Here is a 21,838-nt window from a genome sequence, read left to right as displayed (position 1 = left end):
TGTGGGTAATTACCCCATTAGTAATTTGATGGGAGCAAGCTCAGTGAAAGAATAATAAAAGGGCATCTCTTTACAGCTACAAGATTACAAATGACAAATGCGGTTTTAATAGCCCTTAAACCCTCATTAAAAGAAAAGAGAGAACTTTTCCTGCACAACATTTTGGAAAGTGTCAGCATATCTCTTAATCAATCCGTGTTCCTCTAAAGAGCCCAAATTTCCCCGTGGTCTGCAAGCCCATTCCTAAGTGAGTGAAGGAACTCTGAAAGTTCTAGAAAAGAAGAACAGTAGATGGGATGCCTGGGTGGCTCAGTGGTTGGGCGTCTGCCTTCGGCCCAGGGCATGGTCCTGGAGTCCCAGGATCGAGTCCCGCATTGGGCTCCCGCGGGGGCCTGCTTCTCCCTCTGCCTGTGTCTCTGCCTCTCTCTCTGGGTCTCTCATGAATAAATAAATAAAATCTTAGAAATATTTATTAAAAAAAGAACAGTAGTAATGACCATGACCACCAGCCTTGCATGCCCCACTACTACCCTGACCAGGGGAGAGGATAGAAACGGGGGCAGGGGAGGGTCATAAAAACAAGAAGACACGTGTCCTGACAAAAGGATTAATATCCTGGTCATTGGTCCCCAGCACCAGCACCTCACAGTCCCTTCTACTGCAATCAGCTCAGAAGCTCTTGGGGGCAGAGCCTTTGTCCTGCTTGGGCCAACCTGGCCTGACTCTGGCCTGACCTGACTCTGGAGGTAAGTCCAGAGTGCCTCAGTGTAGCGAGTCTGGCCACCCACCGTCTGGCTTCATTGGCCACTGTATACCCCCACATTTCCTACCCTCCAGCACTCTGACCACAACTACCCCTTGGGGTCTTTGTGGAATTCACTTTCACCCATTTGGCCATGAAAAGCTATGGATGTCATCTTTGGTGAATTCTTAATCATCAAGACTCAACCCATGTCCTCTTCTACATTCCTGCCCTTTCTCCATCGGTAGAATAAATCTTCTCATTTATTTGCCCTTAGCACTTTGTACATACTTCCTGTATGGTACTGTTGGAGCATTCAGCAAGTATCTTTATTCTGAGTCTCTTCTGCCTGGCCTGGTGACAGGGACACAGCTACTGTAGCCCGTTCCACTGTCGTTCTTCATCTGGATCATTCAGGTAGCCCCCTGGCTGGCCTCCCTGCTTCCTCCTTGTTCTTAACCTCCTTAAACAAAGGCAAACCATGCCCCTCAGCACTAGATGAGTGCCCAAATCCTCCAGGGGCTCCACATCTCACATAAAATGAAATGAAATCTCCACTCTGATGTGCGGTGCCCTGCCCCACCCACCTTTGCTTCCCTGAGGTGCCCTGCCCCACCCACCTTTGCTTCCCTGATCATAAGTATCTCCCACTCCTCCTCCCCACTTTGTCTTCACACACACACCTCTTACTCAGTCTTAGCATTCTGCTTGGAGTACTCCTTCCCCATCTATCCACAAGGCTCACTTCCCTTCAGCTCTCTGCTCAAAAGTCGTTTCATCAGAGAGGCTGCCCTTGACCCCAGTAACAGCACACATATAAATACTTACAAGCACATATGATTCTCTGTCTTCCTGCCACCTGGCATATTATAGAGCTACTTACCGGTTTTTTGTCCATCCCCCTTCACTGGAGTGTAAGTCACTGCTATCCAAGACAGCAGAGATTTTTGTCTTTTCTGTCCTCCATTGTATCCCAATCCCCTATCGATGACATCTAGGTTAACATATGTTGAATAAATGAAGCAGTGAGTTACTGAGCATCATCCAGTGAGCCCCCAATAAATACTTATTGAAGGAAAATCGTAAATATGCTCAGAGTACGTGCCAAAGCAGGAAAGTTTAATTTCACGTTTTATGAGGATTAACATAAAGAGCAAATAGACAGATGGACTTGTTGGAAAGATCGTTTGCCTTCATGCATCCCATGGGATTGGGATTTATGAGCATGCATCAAGAAACCGGAAGAACACAATGGAATAATTTCTAATGCCATGTAAATGGTAACTCAAATGAAATGCTTATGTAAAGGTATATTCCAACCTACCAGATTTTGTGCAGATATTATCTATTGTTGTTTTTAATGACAGTATATATTAGCAGCTTAAAAATAATCAGACTATCCTGCTGCAAAACAAAACAAAACAAAATAAAAATGGGACTAGGAAATGAGAGGCCTGAGAGTGCTGGTTCCAGCTCTGGCACTAATTTGCTAGGTGATATAATGGAGTTATTTGCCCTCTCTCCACTTTATCTTCCAGTCTATAAAATTAACATACTGGATTACATTATTTCTGAAATGTCTACCAGCTCTAAAATTCTAGGCCCTAGGGATTGTTGGTTGGCTGGCTGGCTGAAGCAATGGACTGGAGACTCTCACTTCCATGACATTGCCCCAGTCTCAACTCTTTTGGTTGGCTCTAGGTTCTTCCCACTCTCTTCCCACTCTTTCCTAGCTCAGAGGAGCCCTACTTTTTCTCTGAAAATTTTTTAGGTACACCCCTAAGGTCTTTATATCTCCTATGAGTAGTAGACAGAAAACAGCAGACTATAAAGTCACAAGAAACAGAAATAATGGTAACAGGAGGATATTTATTTATTCTGTAAATAGGAAGGAAGAAGAGGGATAGATATGTTGACTTACATCCAAGAATCAGGGGATCTTATAAAATTTATGAGCTTGTTTCACTTGTGACTGTTTTTGAGAGGCATTTCTTTATACACATTTGCACAAGAACTACAGGCTATTACACATTGAATCCTACCTCTAGCAGTTTATAATCACAGATGCTTGGACAAGGAAAGACCCAGAAGAACATGTGAATGAGAGATCTTGCCCACCTAACTTGGTGTCTTTGGACAAGTCCCCAGAGTTGGAATGGATGAGAACACAGAGAAAGCCTACCTGGGTTCAGGTCTACCACTCACAAGCCAGGTGACCGTGGGTAAGGCACCTCCTATACCTCATTTTTCTGGAGGTAGAATGGGGTTGTTGTGAGAATTAGCTCAGTGAGGTAAAGTAACTTGCTCCCAGGGTGACAGAACTAATCATTTGAACCCCAGAGCCCTAGTAGGAAATAGGTATAAAAAGAATCAATGGAGACTGTCTCATGATTTTGGACTGTTAATCTAACTAGTGGACCTGAAGTAAGAAATGTCATGGTGCCCACATAGGTAATTTCACCATTGCGAGAGATTTGCTCACCCACGTACTTTGGTGTCCATTGCAGCAAAGTATACGAGAAATGCCTTTGCTTGTGGTATCTGTGAGATGGAATTCTACTATGCCAGCTGAGTAGCGCAACCAGATACCTAACGCCTATCTCCTGCGACAGCAGGAATGATCACTTTTCATTGATCTCCTTTTAGATCTGACCTTGAGATTCCTTCGTGGCTCCCTCTAAATATATCAAAGCACCTGAGGATATGAGCATGTTCCCCTTCCACTGAATTTTACTGATCTCATGTTGATGTCTGTGCTCCAAAGAAAGCAATGACAGAGGCTGGATCTGGATCTGATCTTCCAATCCACAGAATCTTCTAGCCACCAGCCTTTGAGTGTGCCCTTTCTTCCCTTTTCATGTTTGCGTTTTGTTAGCTCAGAGCACCCAGCAGCCATCCATCACCATAGCTGTGAAAGCCATGTGTGCTGTGCTGTGTCCTGCTGGCCCTGTGTTAAATGAGCCCATGCAAAGGAGGGACGTAGGCAGAGGGTTGGGCAAAGAGCAGAAGTCAATTAAGAAAAATACTTCTGGGCAGCCCGGGTGGCTCAGCGGTTTAGCACTGGTTTCAGCCCAGGGTGTGGTCCTGGAGACCCAGGATCGAGTCCCGTGTCGGGCTCCTGGCATGGAGCCTGCTTCTCCCTCTGTCTGTGTCTCTGCCTCTGTGTGTGTGTGTGTGTGTGTGTGTGTCTCTCATGAATAAATAAATAAAATATCTTTTAAAAAATACTTCTAGGGAAGGGGAATGGGCAACAGGGATGAAGGAGGTGGGAGGTACAGACTTCCAGTTAGGGGATGAAGAAGTCCCGAGAATGGGGGCACCTGGGTGGCTCAGTGGCTGAGCGCCTGCCTTTGGCTCAAGTCGCGATCCCGGTGTCTTGGGATTGAATCCACATCAGGTTCTCCTCTGCTGTCTCTCTGTGTCCCTCATGAATAAATAAATCAAATCTTAAAAAAAGAAAAAGAAGAAGTCAGAGGAATGAAAGGCACAGGACAGGAAGTACAGCGAACGGTCTTGTGAGAGTGTCGTATGGTGGCAGATGGTAGCTACCCCTGTGGTGTGCACAGCATCACGTATAAAGAAGTTGAGTCACTGTGTTGTGCATCTGAAATGAGGTAGCCTGCTGTGTCACCTACCTCAAGTAAAAAAAAAATCTTTTAAAAAAGAAAAACTCTTCTACCATATTTCATTAAATGCTCACAGTACCCTACCAAGATAGGGGATGTCATCCCTGGTTTACAGATGAGGAAGCAGAGGCTTAGAAAGGGCAGGGGACTTCCTTAGGGTCACACAGCTGGTAACCGGCATATTTGGGACTCCAAATCCACGTTCTTGCTGATAGGCCCTGCTTTGTTAATGCTGGGAGTAGTGGAGGTTGTGGAAGAGTGACCAGAAGTAGCTAGGGATCACCTACAGCCCTGTCGACAATGACAGTCACACCAGGCATTGCCCTCTTCAAGGTACTTCAGATTCTACTCGTCATTCCCAAGCCAGGGGCCCACTGCCCCGAGCCAGGTGCTGTCCCAGGCCTTTTGCAGACTCCAGCTCCTTTCTTACCTTTCAGCCAGAACTTCCAGGTGGTGTTTCTCCGAGTGTGTGCCTTTGACCAACCATATTAGAATCAACCCTGGGAGCCTGTTCAAATACCCATCCCGGGGCTTCGCTTCAGGGGCGGGAGAAATGCTCTGTTTGAGAACAGTTGTTCTTAAAAAGTAATAGATTCTTGTCATTAATGAATCACTTAAAATCACTCACTGCCTTTTTTGAAGGCTTTCTAAGTTAAGCATTTTGTATTTGAAGTATAGTTATGGACTCTTACTGAACAATGAATTTAAGAAGGATACGAGTAGAAAGCTGGAACTCATTTGAGTGAATTTTACTTGGTACCCAGAGGAATTTGAAAGAACTTATTTTTAGGACTGACTAGTAGGTCACAACTATAAAATTAAAGTCCTGATATATATATAGTCTGAAATTTGGCCTCTAGGCTGGGCTTTTGTAATGCTCTACTATATATATCAAGTAGCTTCTTTGAAATATTTAAGTAAAATGTTCATAATAAAATAGGCAAGATACAAAACTATGGAAACAGATTCATTCCAACTCAACATCCTAGTGTGACTGTGCACTAGGTACAATGCATGACAAATACAAATAAGCTGGTGAATTCCACCAAACATTCAAAGAAGAATTAATACCAAGCCGTCACAAACTTTTCCAAAAGATAGGAGAGGAGAGAGTAATTCACAGTTCATTATGGAAGGCCAGTATTTTCGTGATCCCAAAACCAAAGACATGAGATGTGATCACCAGCAAAGGTAGGCTGTGTTTAAGCCTTTGTCACCTGCCAGTTCTTTGACTCCGGCAGGTGGATTTCAGAGAGAGGGCTGAGACACAGCACAATGAAAACAGTGATAACGGCGATGGTGGTGGTGGCTATAATTACACAGCACATGCACACACACAGACAAGTTTAAAATCCAACTATGCAGGCACCCTGGGTGGCCCAGCAGCTTAGCACCACCTTTAGCCCAAGGCCTGATCCTGGAGACCCAGGACTGAGTCCCACGTCGGGCTCCTGGTGCATGGAGCCTGCTTCTCCCTCTGCCTGTGTCTCTGCCTCTCTCTCTCTCTCTCTCTCTCTCTCTGTGTGTGTCTCTCATGAATGAATAAATAAGTAAATAAGTAAGTAAGTAAGTAAATAAATAAATAAATAAATAAATAAATAAATAAATAAAATCCAACTGTGCTTTTGTCAAACATTCTTCTCTAGGGTAGGTCTTGGTCTTTTCCTTGCTCTAGATATCTCATTGCTGTGGCTATTTAAAATGTATTAATAGGGTACCTGGGCAGCTCAGTTGGTTTTGTCCTGCTCTTGATCTCAGCTCAATCTTGATCTCAGGGTCGTGAGTTCAAGCTCTGGGTTGGGCTGCTTGCTGGGTGGGGAGCCTACTTAATAAAACAAAATGTATTAACAGATGATAAAACAAGTATAGATCTTAGGAACAAGAATTGGGACTTTTGCTCTGGTGTCAACAAGATTTACTCTCACTGGCTGATTTTCTCCTTTCCTCATCCTTCTGCTCTCCACCTGAACTTCCCTCCCACTATTGTCCCACTGTCCTGTCTCTATACACCACCACCATTGTCCCTGCCACTGTATCTCTCACTGTGTTTTACACACTTGAATTCACATCTAGATCTAGCCCCTTTCATTGTTGTATTTAATTATGACCACTGCGGTTTCTGTTAATCCTTTGGTAGTCATGTTATAGCAACTATGAAATAAACTCCTTTCTAATCTCTTTGGTCTCAAAAAAAAAAAATTGTGTCAGTATTTAGAGCAAAGCTTTTTATTTTTTGTAGTGGAATCTTTACTGCATGCCTGAGAACAGAATTGATTCAGAAGAGATGTACTTGTGATTTGAAGATGCCAGAAAAAGTCCCGTTCAGGGAACCATTTTCTTCAGCACAGGCTGACCAGCTAGAGTCCCAAGCAAAGACACAGTGGAAAGATCCAGACTTGGAGTCCTTGTGAGTTTGGATCCTGCACTGCCACTTGCCAGCTCTATGACTTTAGGCAGGTCACTACCTCTCTGGGCCTCCATGTTCTAATATCTAAAACAGGAATAATAACTTCTATCTTAAGGGGTAGGTTGGTTTAGGATTAAATTAGATCAAGTATATAAATCAATTATTAACGCTTTTGGTATACAGTAAGTTTGTATTCATTAAAATGTAACTTTTTAATCTTAAACAAATACAACTCTTACGACATAATTATAAGGTGACTTTATTTCTGATTCCCACTCTCCTTTTCAATTTATTCTATGGAACAAGTTCTTCTGCTACCCTTGCTTGAAAATTTGGGCGAGTTCTATAACTTGTATAGCAAATTGCAGGAAATAAAAGTCCTCTGTCATTAAAATGTCCATCCCATATTCTAGTCCAGATGTCAGTCTGTTTAAGTTAGTACTGTTTCTCCTCCTGCAGCTCTGGCCTGCTCTGGAGAAATAACCCACGGTGGGGCTTCCACTTCATTTGTCCTATCCCTTGCCCCCCCCCCACCCCCCGTTCAACCTGTTCAGTGTTAGGGTTCAGGTGTCAAAAGCAGGAAGCAAAGGAGACAGAGGGTTCTTCTGGGACTGGTATGATCATGGTGATTGGTGCTGTCTGGACAAGCAGGTTTCCAGATGGACCGTCTCTTGTGGGTGCTTTGCTGGCTTCTCTAAAGGCCCCTACTCATCACCGTGAACATCTCCTGACAGGAGAAGATAAAAGAGATAAAAGAGAGTTCCTCTGGCTGGCCCCACACTCCTTCCTCCACCCTGGGCATCCCCCAATCCCTCCAGCTTCTTTCCGCTGAGACACGTTTGCCCCTTAAGATACCCCTCTGGAGCCCATCTGGCCCCAGGAAACCGCATGGTGTGTCTTTCCCTAACCCGCACACAGCTCAAGGCACCCTCACCGCAGCCCTCCATCCCTCCCTCTGCTCCTAGACAGACTGACCAGCCATCTCTGACCTTCAGATTTCTCAAGAGGGTCACCCCTGCATGCCCCAAGGTCCAGATGTCCTTGAGTCTCTCTCCTGACTTCAGCTGGAGGGAAAGCGGCCCCTCAGGGCACAGAGTTCTCACCAGTGTCCTGTCCCTGCTCTGCTCTCAGCCTCTGAGCTGGTGACTCTGCCCAGTGACAGCAGTGCCTTAGTTTGGCATGCGGTATTGTCTCCTGCCTCAGCTGAGCTCCCCACCTGGGTCCTGGGATGCGGCTGCTAACCGTACTATTCTTGTCTAACCTCAGCATCTCCACTCACTGCTGTCCAAGGTCACAACACTTAACTACCCTCAGCTCCGATTTCCTCATCTGTAAAGTGAGCATAGTAATGACCGCACGCCTCGCCAGGCCTCTGTGGGGATTACCTGAGATAGTGCCTATGCTACTTCCTTCAGTTCCTGGCACTGGCAAGGTTCTCCGTAATGTCAGCTGTCTTCACTGCCATCACCATTATCATGGTTAATTATAAAGCAGAATTACGTGTCCTTTTGTTAGCCACCCTTGCCCCCTTATTGCCTGGCCAGAGCGTGTGCATGCACACATGGGACACGCACACAGGCACAGCTGCCCGGACAGAGTAGTGGCTCTTTGGAGGTGTCTCAGTCCCTAACCCCCTTTGATGCTGGCTCTCCTACAACCAGCACCCTTGGTGCCCTATTTCCCCCTTCCTTACCCCCCCAAATTCATTTATCTCTTTATACTGTCCCTCACAGCAACCTAATTAAGTGGTGGGCCTGTGTGGGAGCCATCTGCTGCTGGATTGTCATCCCTATCTCTCTCAGGATCCCTGGGACTCTCTAATGGCCCCAGAGTTTCCTGAGGCAGAAGGACAGGGCTGATGCCCATTGTTGGGAAATCATATGCAGAAGCCTCTGTGTTCGATGACTTACAAGCATGAGGATGATTTTTTATTTTCATGGAGTCATGCTCTGCATATTCATCCTTCTGCTTTCAATCATTTATTCCCAGGTTTTGCACAGTCTGGTGTAGCTTCAAAAAGAGAAAAGATAAATAATAGGACAGTGGGCCTATTTCCAACTGTGCCATTTTTTCTGTCACCTGTCACAATAACACCCCATCCGTCGCCCCTAAGAGGGGCTAGGGCCCTTCTCTCGGCTATAGCACTGCTCATACCATACAAAGTCAAGTCTGTTTCTTTTTCTCTTCTGTTCCTCACTAGAATGTGAGCTCCTTCTTCTTTATCCCAGGTGCTAAAACAGAACGCTGCTCACAGTTTCTCTGAGGCCTCAGGTAGTGACTTCACCTTTCTGAGCTCAGTTTCCTCACCCATAAACAGCAAAATAGCAGTGCCTATCTCAAAGGGCAGTGCTGAGGATTAAATCAAATCAGCAGGGCAAAGCACCTTGCATGCTGTAGGCCCTCAGTAAGAGGTAATCATCTTATAACTGCTGCAGACACTCAGCAAATGAATTAAATAATTTCTTAGCAGAGTTGACAGTAAGTTCTAATTTGTCATCATTAAATAAAACATACGTGAATCTGCAGCCTCCAATCTTTCCGTATCCCCAGGCTCTCATTGTCCCCAGGGGGCCTGAATCACCCAACCAAAGTGCCTCCCAGGCCACATCATCTCATCACTCCACCACTCTGAGATCTTGAGTGGCTCCCGCTGCCTTCAGAGTCAAGTCGGAATTCCCGTACGTGACCCCATCCCACCCGTCCACCTGACTTGCCTCCACTGCCCTTTACATAATCCTTGACCATAAAGTAAAATGAGAACAGCTTGGGGTGCCAGTCCAGTTTTGCTGCTCTGTGATTCTCACACAATCCTTTTCACTCAATCACCTTTTCTGAGTGCCTGCTTTGTGCTGGTCCCTGGGTGGGGCCCTGGGATACAGGTCATGCCCTTGGGGCCTCCAGCCGGGAGGAGAATATAAGCATCTTCTAGAGTGGTTGAGATGGGAAGGATGCACTGTGGGAGCTGAGGCAGAAGTCCGCAGCAATGGCTTCACAGAGGTGGCATTTGAGGGCGGGGGTGGGGGGTCAAGAAAAGAGCGTAGGAGAGCATTCTGGAAAGGGGGAAGAGTATAAGCACAGACTAGTGCAGACTACTGCAGGTGTGTGGATGAGCCACTGGGGAGACGAGAGTGGGAGGCAGCAGGCCTGAAGAGGTGGGCCGTGGGGGGGCCAGAGCCGATGTCTAGTTGCGGAGTCTGGTCTTAACCCTTCAGATGCAGAAGCAGCAGAGGTCTTTTAATCACTCCTCAACCATAGCCAAAAGTGTGCCTCCCTTTGGTTGCCTAATCTGCACATTATATTGGGCTCCACGTTTTATTCTAATATTTACACAAGAGAAAAAAGTCCTTTTTTTAACTTTTTGTTTTGTTTTGTATTCAAAAACGGATTAATATAGGACACTAGGAAAATGTCAGATCTGTAGTTAGTCATTCACTCTTGAATTTGATTTCTGGCCCTTCCATTTTCTAGCTGTGTGCCCTTGAGTAAATCACTTGCCTCTCTGGGTCTTGGTTTTCTCATCTGTGAAAATGGGGGAAAGGTGCCCACTTTACAGCACTGCTATGCGGATTGAAGATGAGAGCATGTTTTTGTGGGGCATTTGGCACACTGGAGTTGTGACACATCCCTTCTCTTCTCTCCTCCCTAGTCACTGGGTTTCTGGGCACCCGGATGCCAGTCCAATGACCTGCACAGTGACAAAGCATGCCGAGGCACTGATGCGAAAGAGTGTTCCTATGAAATATTAACTGCTTCCACCAAAGACTAGGTGTTTTGAAGGGCTTTGTTCCCCCAGCTGAAAGCCCGTGACCTCCCCACCATTCCAGGCTGTCCGGGAAAGGAAGTCCACAATAACAAGTCCAAGGGCAGAGGCTGCGTTCATGAGTTTGTGGGTGTGATCCTCTTCCCAGGCATAGCCCTGGAAAGCTCAGAGCCAGGAAACTCGCAGGAATTTCAGTGCCTCCCCTTCTTTGAAAACTCCTATGTATCTTTTAAAACCCCCTCAGATTCTCACGGGAAGCTTGAACTCCCAGAGCACCTCTCAGCACTCACCTGGAAGTTCCTTAAAGGCAATGAGATTGGGGTCCCTTCCAAAATGCTTATGCAACAGAATACCTGGCAGAGACTCAGAGAGATGAGACCATGTTTAAAATCCTGGTTGAGCACCTGCTGCGTAAAAGGTGCTGTGTTCAGCATGTTTGCTGGCCAGTGGGCACAAGCCAGGAGGCTCAGGTACCCGATGTACCGTGTGACACTCACCTTTCTCACCAACGCACACCTTCTCCTGACAGCCCTGTTAATTCTGCTAGTTTGTGTCTTTAACCTTTTTTCTCTACCGCCTTGCCCATATTTGTGTTGCAATTTGAAGCACAGATTCCCCAGTAGAAAGGGGAAACATCAAATTCGAAGTAAGGACTGGCCCAGGCAAAGGCAGACGAATGACAGTGTTTCAAGCTTTCACAGGGCAGCTTATGGGGGTCAAAATGTGCAGTTGAACAGACCCAGGTTCAAATCTGGCCTTGACTGAGACACACCCAAGTAAGCTCTTGCACCAATCTGGGACTCAGGAGATTGCAGTTTAACGGGGCCACCCCAAGGTTAGAGAGCAGATGTGTGCGAGTGCCTCCCACCCCTGGCGTAGAGAGCAGAGGACATCCTGCAGCCCCGGCCTTCCTGTCGCCCTGGGGCCACATGAGAGATCACTGTTGCCCTGGTTGCTGGCCCAGGCAAGTGAGTAACAGGACTGAGTTACACACTGAACCTTCATGAAGAAATTCTAGGTCCCATTTTTGACAAAACCCCTCCAGACTTCATGGCCTGAAAAAAAAATCTTCCATTTTCTCCAACTCTGGTGCCTCTGGGTATGTCCATCACTTCTTTAGAGCTCACAGGTTGCTGAAGGACTTGCTGGAAAGAAGATTGCTTTGCAAAAAGAGGCACTGGAGCCAAGAGAGTTTAGTTGTGTCTGGGTAAATGAAGTCTGTAATTCCACTCACCAGACTGTCCACCCTGTCACTGCCTGGCTGCACTCCCCCTGCTACACCCCCAGAGCTCCCGTTACCCCAGGAGAGATGAAGCATAGGCAGCCAAAAGCAGAATTTAATGGTATCACTTCCCATGAATCATCAGCAACAAGAAACAGACATGACATTAACTGCACCAAAAATGGCATCAAGGGGATCACCGGCTTCATAGTTTCATGCTCACCATCACTTAGTAATTTCTGAGATTTTGTTATGCCCCAGCACTGTCAGGCTCAGAATGCATTCATATTTCAAAACAAAGGAATAATTTGCAGCCTTCACCCCATGATAATTACCAAGAGTTTGTAATATAAGGAAAAATATTTTCTTTTCCAGTTATTTCCTATGACAAGTTTCTAGAAATGGAATTGCTAGATCAAAGGATAGCAGGTTTAAAAGCTTCACTCCTTACTTCTCATATTCAATAAATAGGCTCCAAGGACTTGTGATGTACCAGATACTCTGCAGGGCCCTGGAGGCACAGTGTGTCCTGCTGGGTTGAGTCAGGCTATACCTTTCCCACATCCTTGCCAGCAGTGGCTACAGTTTCGCCTTTCCCCTGTGAGCAGCCTACAGGAAAATGGTAGTGTATTCCCACTGGCTTAAGATTTAAATGTAAGAAATAAACATGTGGAATAGAATTACAGATAATTATTCATAGAACTGTATCATAAAGAAACTTTTATTTTATTTTTTAAAGATGTTTATTATTTATTTATTCATGACGGAGAGAGAGAGAGACAGGCCAAGGGAGAAGCAGGTTCCGTGTAGGGAGCCCGACATGGGACTCCGTCCCAGATCTCCAGGATCATACCCCGGGCTTAAGACAGTGCTAAACCGCTGGGCCATCGGGGCTTTTAAACTTTTAAAGCTTAACCCCAGGAGTAAACAGGGTAAAGGAAAAGATTGATAGAATAGGCCATGTGCAAAGGTAAAGCTTATACATGGATTCCTATACACATAGATATGGATATCTCTGTGGACATATATCTCCATCTCTCTCTCTCTCTCTCTCTGATATATATGTACATATATGATTCCATAGCCTTATATACCCATATATATGTAAAATAAAACAAACTGGAAAACATAGTTGCAAAGAATTACTATCTTTTTATCTATGAGTTCTAGAGAACTCTTACAAATTAGTGGGGGGGGGTACAAAAACCAACTGCAATGGCTATGCGTTACTTTTACAATTAAAAAGCAAACTCAGCAGTGTCTGCTTGTTCAGCAACACTGATTGAGTGCATGCTAAGCTGTTCCAGCCTCCAAACCAGGCGCCAGGAGCATAGAGATGGCTTCAAAGCCACCTCTGCCTTCCCAGGCCTCACAGATGGGCTTGGAAACCAAATATCCAGAAACACAATTCGAGGATCAGGCAAAGAGGCTGGTACAATGAAGTCTCGGGGCATCGAAGCAGGCAGGGATCACCTCCCTGCAAGAGCAGAGATGTCAGGGAAGAAGATGTTCCAGCTAGATTTTAACAGCTTTGTTGAGATATAATTTACATAAGATAAAATTCACTCCTTTTAGGCGCACAGTTTGGTGAGATTTGATCAATGAATACAGTGGTACGACCATCTCTGACCAACAGTTTTAGAGGGCTGCCATTTCCTCGTGTTCATTTACAATCAATCCATCCTCTTGCTGTAGGCCTAAGCAGCCACTGTTCTTGCTGTTTCTGCAGTTTCCCTTTTCTAGAAATCTTTTGTAAATGGAATCATATAATATGTAGTGTTCTCTGTCTGGTTTCTTTGATTTAGCCTGACGTTTTTGAGATTCATCCATATTGGTTCATTCCCTTTTACTGCTGAGTATTATCCATTCTATGGAAAATAGAATCATTATCCATTTTGTTTATTCCATTAGTTCGTGAACATTTGGGTTATTTCCAGCTTTTGGGCTCCCATGAATAATGCTGTTACTAACATTCATGTATAAGTTGTTTGTAGATGCATATTTTCATTTCTCTTTGATACTTAGGAGTAGAATTGCTGGATCAAATTGTAGTGTACGGTTAACTTAAAAATAATTTTTTCCCCAAAGGAGCTGTACTGTTTTACATTCCCATCAGCAATGTAGGTGAGTTCGATTGCTCCACATTTTTGACAACATTTAGCATTGTCAGTGTGCTTTATTTTAACCATTTTTGTGAGTATGTGGTAGTATCTTACTGTAGTTTTAATTTGTATTTCCCTAATGACTAGTGGTGTTTACAATCTTTTCATGTGCTCATTTGCCATTATATATCTTCTTTCGTAAAGTGTCTATTAATATTTTTCCCATTTTTTTATTTTTCTCATTTTTAAATTGGAATATCTTCTCATTGAGTTTTAAGAGGTCTTTATATATTCTGAATACAAATCCTTGCAAATATTTTCTTTCAGACTATGGTTGTCTTTACCTTGTCTTAATGATATCTTTTGAAGAGTAAGCAGTTTAATTTTGATGAACTTTTTCTTTTCTTTTATTGTTTTGGGGTTTTGTGTCATATCTAAGAAGTCTTTGCCTACTCCAAGGTCACAAAGATTTTCCTCTATGTCTTTCTTAGAAGTTGCATGGTGTGGGCAGCCCCAGTGGCACAGCGGTTTAGCGCCTGGAGACCGGGGATCGAGTCCCACGTCAGGCTCACTGCATGGAGCCTACTTCTCCCTCTGCCTGTGTCTCTGCCTCTCTCTCTCTGAATAAATAAATAAAATAATCTTTAAAAAAAAGTTGCATGGTGTTAGGGTTTACACTTAGGTCTATAGTCCATTTCTAATAAATTTTTTGTGTATTGTGTAAGATAATGGTTGAGATTCATTTTCTTTTCACATAGATATCCACTTTTTCTAGCACATTTGTTGGAAACACTATCATTTTCTCCATTGAATTACCTTAGAACATTTTTCAAAAATAAATAAACCACATTTGTGAGCAGTGGTATGATGGTAAATGTTTAACTAACTAGCTCTCTGGAAAAAAGGAGGGGCCTGATTTGTAGTTTTGGCCAATCTCCTGATATTTTCACATAGCTGATTTCAAGCTACCAGTAGTTGAACATTCAGCTCACCAAATTACTGAAAATTTAACAAATTTAATCAGCTTTGTGCACCAGTATAAGCCAGCTTCAGCACACCACTGTATGTAGAAATCTATTTCTGAATTATCTGTTTTGTTCTTAGATCTATGTGTCTATCTTTATGCAGTAACATATTTGATTACTGTAGCTTTATAATAACTTTTGAAATCAGGTAGTATAAATCCTTAGACTTTGTTTCTTTTTCTCAAAATTGTGTTGGCAATTCTAGATCTTTTAAATTTCCATATAAGTTTTAAGATCAGCTTGTCGTTATCTACAAAAGTCCTCCTGGAATTTTGATTAGGATTGCTTTGAATTTATAGATCAATTTCTAGAATTGCTATCTTAACAATATCGACTCTTCCAATTTAAGCATCTCTTAGTGATGCTGTGTAGGTTTCAGTTATAGGCATTGCACTTCTTTTGTTGAACTTGTTGTTAAGTATCTTATTCTTTCTGATGCTATCATGAATAGATTTTAATTTTTTTTCTTTTGCCAGTATCTGTTACTAGTCTATAGAAAGAAAATTCAGGGTGGCCTGGGTGACTCAGCAGTTTAGCGCCGCCTTCAGCCCATGGCGTGCTCCTGGAGACCTGGGATCGAGCCCCACATCAGGCTCCCTGCATGGAGCCTGCTTCTCCCTCTGCCTTTGTCTCTGCCTCTCTATCTGTGTCTCTCGTAAATAAATAAATAAATAAATATTAAAAAAGAAGCAAATTCTTTTTTTTTTTTGTATATTGATTATCCAGCAACCTTGCTAAACTCATTCATTTGTTCTAGTACTTTCTGTAGATTCCTGAAGATTTTCTAAATGCAAGATCATATTATATATAAATAATGACTGTCTTACTTCTTCTTTTCTAATCTGTTGCCTTTAATTTCTTTTTCTTGCTTTATTATACTGGCTATGACCTACGGGGCAATGTTGAACAGAAGTGATCAGAGTGGGGGATCCCTTGGTGGCTCAGCGGTTTGGCGCCTGCCTTTGGTCCAGGGCGCGATCCTGGAGTCCAGGGATCAAGTCCCGCATCGGGCTCCTGGCATGGAGCCAGCTTCTCCCTCTGCCTGTGTCTTTGCCTCTGTCTCTCTCTCTCTCTGTCTCTCTGTCTATCATGAATAAATAAATAAAATCTTTAAAAAAAAAAAAAAAAGAAGAAGTGATCAGAGTGGACATCCTTGCCTTGTTCCTATCTTGGAAGAAATCATTCAGTCTTTCACTGAATGAATATTCATTCATTGAGTATGATGTTAGAAGGTGTTAGACTTTTGCAAATGTTTTTCTATATCTATTAATATGATCTGTGGTTTCTGTCCTTTATTCAATGAAAATGATATACTATATTAACTGATTTTGGAGTGTTAAACCAACCTTGAATCCTGGGATGAATCTCACTGGTTCATGGCATTTAAACCTTTGCGCATATTGCTGGATTTGATTTAATGGGTTTTTGTTAAGGGTTTTAATATTTATATTCATGAGGAATATTGGCCTTTCATTTTCTTGTAATGTCTTTGACTGGCTTGGTATCAGGAAAACACTTGATATTACCCATCTTAAAATGAGTTGGGAAATGTTCTCTTTTCTAAAAGAGTTTGATAGGATTGGTATTTATTATTTCCTTAAGGTTTGATGTAATTCACCAGTGAAACCACCTGGGGCTGGATTTTCTTGTGGAAAGAATTTAAATTACTAATTCAATTTCTTTACTTGATATGTATTTATTCAGTTTTTCTATTTCTTTTTTAGTCAGTTTTGTAATTTTCATCTTTCTAAAAATTTGTTTCATCTATGTTGTCAAATTTATTGACATTGAAGTTGTTCCTAGTATTACCATATAATTGAGTTACATTTTAAAGAATAAATTAGCATGAGTTTCAAAAAGTCATGAAATGTTTTCTTCAGCACCAGCTAGATATGCGAAAAAGATATTTACTAAGCACTTCATAGGCACCAACAAAGAATGAGGAAACGTAAGTTTATTGAACACTACACTAGATGTATCATGCAACATCCTTGGCATTATGTGGAGCTTATCTCATAGGAGTGTACTCCCAGAATTCTAGGTCTACCCCACAGAGGGAGGTAGCACTGTCTCCCACCTTTCAGGGCATTCTCTCATGGTTTCCATTTCCTGCTTAAAGAACCATCTTTCTGCAATTAATGGACACAGATCTTTGGGGACCCAACTAATCAGAAGAGTGCAGCCTTCCCTTTTTAACCTCAGCCAGATAACTATGTGGTCTAGGGGCAAAAACCACGCTAGAACTCCTATGATCAAAAAGCCCAGCTGATAATGGGAAAGTGGGGAGCAGGGCAGAGTGAGGAGGTAGTCATGGTGATTTTCCTATAAGTTTTCATCTAGCTCTTCTTTTTTCTACCGGAGGTGTATTTGTATGTGTACATGTTTTAACTATTACACTCCCTCACTCTTATCCTCCACCTGCCAACTATAGTTTTCTTATTTTGCTCCCTTCTACTTCCATACAGTTCCTAGCATAGTGCCTGGTAAATACGGCAACCTAAATTAATTTGTGTAAAATCACTTTTACTCCTAATTGAGCAGTTTTATTTTTAACTATCTGTCCTCATAATTTTGTACATGTTGTGTACCTGTGCTTTCTTTGTGTGAAACACTATTTCCCAGGTGCACTGGGGCTTGTGAGCTGCATGCAGCCTGAGACAGCACTTAGCAGTCACCTGCAGAATCTCCATTTACCTAATGAGGAAACCCAAGCCCTAACACATGTCATAGCTAACTGCTACCCATGTTGGGTTTTTCCATATAAGGGAAAGGACGGATTCTTTTCCACTCATTCTCTGTTCACATTAGATTAGCTTCAAACTTTTCTTTACATACAGACATTTATTTGCTTAAGTGCATGCCTTCCTCATTTTAGAAAACTATTATTATGGTGTGCACATGTTTACTGTATATTAATGGATAAGAAGTGTTTCTTAAATAATTACAACATCAGCATTCTCTGTAAGACCCCTTTCTCTCCCTTTCACACAAAAGAAGCTAAAAGACACATGCAAGCATATACACAGGCATAGGTCATAAAGCTCCTCCCTTGACCCAGTCATTTCTGCCAGGATGAAACAGCCTTCTATTCCCCTCTAAAAAGAGAAAGAAGCCGCTCTAACCCTCCTGCAAGCCTCTAGGGTCAGGTGTTCTTTTTTTTTTTTTTTTTAATCTCCAGATCCTACTTCCTTGAACCAGCTCCTGACAATAGCTTGGCAACTGACAGTGTTCATGAACTGTCTCCATCAGATTTCATGGAAGAGACTGCTTCCCTTCTGCAAAAACATTTTAATATAAAAAGTGTAGGCCAATTTTTGAACGTAGACTTGATATGTTTCCATGACAATGTAAATTACCTATGAGAATCTGTAGGAAGATTTTAGACCATTAGGACTTAAAAGCACGTTTTTCTTCCTTCATAAAGCAGTTGAAGACTGTTGTTAAAAAATTTGTTGTCAAGAGGATGGGGAAAGAATTTTATTTCCCAAGAACTTAGATACATAATAAATCTGGGCCTTATGGGCAGAGATATGAAATTTATATTTGAGCATAGTTGGCAGTAATCCATTATTCTGAGTCTCTACTTTTGTCAAGAAGTGAATTGTACCAATTAACACATGTAGATGTTCTTCCCAGCAGTAGAATTATTCCCTGTATAATTCCATTTCATCATTTCTGGTAAATGCAAGGCTTTTTCAAGTTAGAAATGAAAGGACTGCCCCTATTCTCTTCTTTGGCAACACTTTCTTTCCAAGGCCAAACCCTCTCACCATTCTGCTGACGCCTGCCCTCCTCCGTCTCCTGGGACCTGGCTTCATCAATCACCCAGCTCCCTGCCTGTCTTCAGTACCCCCCGCTATAATTGCTCTTTCAGTATCTCCCCTTGAATCACCGCAAGAAAATGTGTGTAAGTGGGACAAGTCCTTAAGAAGCGAACATCTGTGCATGGCGGACATTCAGTATTGGAGATTCAATTACTCAGGCATTCACTGAATACTACTTTGTTCAAGTCTGATGTGAAATGCATTCAGAAATAAACCTGGCATTAGAAGCTGCTGCCCAAATTTTGCCCTCTCCTAGCATTGGCATGTTGACTGCAGTGGTCAGAAATGCAACAATGGGGACAGACATTTGATTATGTGGTTGTTTATATCTCCCCACCTGACTACCAGGTCAGTGGAGCCTGTCGTTGCATCTGCCTGTTCATGCTGTATTGCCAGCTCTGGGCCTGGAATGTAGAAGATATTCAATAATTTTTCTTGAACAAACGACTCTCTAATGAAAACTAAATACATTTGTTACAGTTATCCACCATGGGCTTTGTAGTACTGACACAATTGGGCAGGTCCTCCTCAATCAATACAGTCTCATCAACCCTGTGAGGTAGGGCTTGTGTCAGTCCTTTCCAAATGAGCTCCCTGCAGGTCAGAGCAGGTGAGGTCCTGGCCTAAGGGTTAGATCTGGGATTGAGCCCGGGTTTATCTCACTCCAAAGCCTGCGCTCTTGCCAGTGAAGCACCTTCTTTGTCCTGTCCCAGGCTCTATGCTTCTCCACACCTTATTAACCTCTGTCTGCACCTCCCTGAGCCCTGTATATCATTTTCTCCTGAGGGCCTATGTTTCTTTGTTTCTGCTAATGACCACCCTCCACACCCTGAGCAGCTCACCTGCTCTCTGAACCTGCCCCAGACTTAGAGGGCTGCCTGAATTCCCTTTGTCCACTTCTCTGTCTCTATCCTTTAGTGCGCCCTTCAGAATCCTTTTTCCCTCTGTCCCTTTGTCCTATTTACTTGGGGTCACACATGAACAGATCCTGACCTACTAAACCATAGCTGCCTCAGTCATGGCTTACCCTCCCCTGTGGGACACATGCTACACCCATGGCTGGTGTTTGGTAAATGCCAAATGAATAAATGAATGAATGGCCAAGCTGAAATCTGGCTGCATGGACAGGGGAATCCATGGTGGCAGGGGACCATGAACTCATGGCAAGAGGCTCTGGACATGATTGACCTGAAAGTGGGGTCCATATTGCTCTGGGAGGAGCTCACATTTCAACTCTGCTTCTTTGCCAGCTGTTTGGCCTTATGCAAGCCACCTAACCTCTCTGAGCCTTGGTTACCTTCTCTTGGTTATCTTCCCTCGTAAAGGAGGTATAATACTACCTCCTTTCAAAGTTGTTGTAAGGATTATAGAGAATATACTAAAAAAAAAAAAAAAAACTGGCAAGCTTATAAAAGGTGTCTGTTGAGTGGTAACTAATTCTTTTTTTGTGGAATATGATTACTTATTGTTTGTGGCTGGGGAAGGTTTTGTGGAGAGTTCAAAGAAAGTTCTAAGTAGCAGAATTTGGTTTTTTCAACTTAATATCTGTCAGAATTACAGTGAACTTATCATGGGACTCACTAACATGGCCTCACATGAAGAGCAGTTGTTTAAGAGCAGGGGCTACCAAACTGCTCCCACAAGGACACATCCCATGGATGCTGCTCACACTGATGCTCACAGTGAAACACCTGCCAGCCCACGGCAGCCAGGGCACAGATGCAGAAAGCTGTAGAAGCTAGCCTGGGAGGGACAATCCAGAAAAAGTTCCTAGGGCCAGTGTAGACCTATGTCAATCCTAATTCTGAAAGCAGGCAGGGGTAGGAGCAAAGAACTCAGGGCTCTGCCATTATATATTCAGGAACCAGACTGTTAACTAGTAAGCCACTTATAAGGGGCTTCAGCAGTACTCTAGTCCTGAAGGGTAGGAGGGAGGTGGGAGGGCCTGGAGCCCTCAGCAGACTGTGGTAGCCACAGCCCCCAGTGTGACCCAGGCCAGCCCTAGGTCTGTGTGGAGAGCCAGAATGGCTCAGAAGTCAGGTCACAGTAACTGGTGGAACCCATGGAAGTGTAAAAGGGTGGAGGAAAGGACAGGAAAGGATATAATGTGGCCTTGATACCAGAAGAGATGGGTGCCATTAACAGAATCAGGAGGGCCTCAGCCCTCCAAGATCCCTTCTCCCCTCAGGTTCTCGTCTCAGTGGGTAGCACAGCCACTTATAAACCAAAATCCTGGAGTCTCTCCAGATTCCCCTTGACCCTGGCCTCCCACAGCTCAGCCGCTTTCAAGTCCTGCCTGCTTCCCTCTTGACTCCAAGCCACTCTGTCCGCACTGCCACTGTCCTGGTTCATATTTCTGTTTTCCTCCCAACTCACTGCTCAGTCTCCTGTCCAGTCTCCCGACTCGCATCTCCCCGTCTGTCCACCATTCACCTGCTGCCAAAGTTCTCTCTCCCCAAACTAATCTGGCCACATTCACCTTTGGCTTGGAACCATTTGGCAACTCCTTGTTATAGTCCAGACCATCCCCTCAGCATGGCTGGCAGGACCTCATGATCTGTCCGGCCTCTGTGCCCTTCCTCACAAGCTTCAACTCAACCACCCTAATTGCCTGCGGAAGGCCATGTATTGGCAGCCTCTTGGCATACCCTTCATTCCACCTAGAACCCTGGCTGGCTCTCTGTCCTGTCTCTGACTCCACTCCAGAACCCATATTCTGGACTCCCTCCTGGGCTGGCCTCGGCTGTGTTCCCCACCCCCCCTTCTTATTGCTGTGAATGAATGAATGAATGAATGAGAGAAAGAAATTGAATGATGAAGGAATGAAGACAATTTGGCAGGGGAGACATGATGCTCTGGTTCTAGGGATGTTGAGTTTGAGTTGGTAAAGCCCCTAGATGGGGGTTCAAGCTGCACTGGAAAGGCAAGCCTGAAGCTTGGGTAGGGTCTCTTAAGAAACTCTAGGCTCTCTGCTCACGAATGAGCCAGTTCCCCTCAGGAGGTCAAATGACCAGCAAGCGGCTCAGTGTTACCAAACCAGCTTCATCAACCCAGAGAGCCTCCGAGCTAGAAGGACATGATAAGGACATGGTCTGGTCTGAGTCTTTTTTTTTTTTTTTTTTTTTTTGAT

The 21,838-nt window shown here is 43.8% G+C and overlaps 1 protein-coding gene across 18 annotated transcripts in view; it reads left to right on the top strand.

Moving 5' to 3' along the window:
• MAP6 (microtubule associated protein 6) overlaps window positions 1–21,838 on the top strand; it is a 68,539-nt gene that overhangs the window by 24,363 nt on the left and 22,338 nt on the right. For 2 of the 18 annotated variants that reach the window (XM_072794681.1, XM_072794680.1), the window contains 2 exons: window positions 1,020–1,159; window positions 6,608–6,775. The exons of 14 other annotated variants lie outside the window; for them this stretch is intronic. In XM_072794681.1, the coding sequence (XP_072650782.1) occupies window positions 6,672–6,775 (104 nt within the window). In that variant the 5' untranslated portion in view covers window positions 1,020–1,159; window positions 6,608–6,671. Of the gene's footprint in view, window positions 1–1,019; window positions 1,160–6,607; window positions 6,776–14,821; window positions 14,922–21,838 lie in introns of those variants that run through there. 2 more of the 18 variants (XM_072794688.1, XM_072794691.1) reach the window with 2 other exon arrangements.

Source organism: Canis lupus, chromosome 23 (assembly GCF_048164855.1).
Source record: "Canis lupus baileyi chromosome 23, mCanLup2.hap1, whole genome shotgun sequence".
NCBI lineage: Eukaryota > Metazoa > Chordata > Mammalia > Carnivora > Canidae > Canis > Canis lupus.
This window is presented reverse-complemented; position numbering and strand designations above follow the sequence as displayed.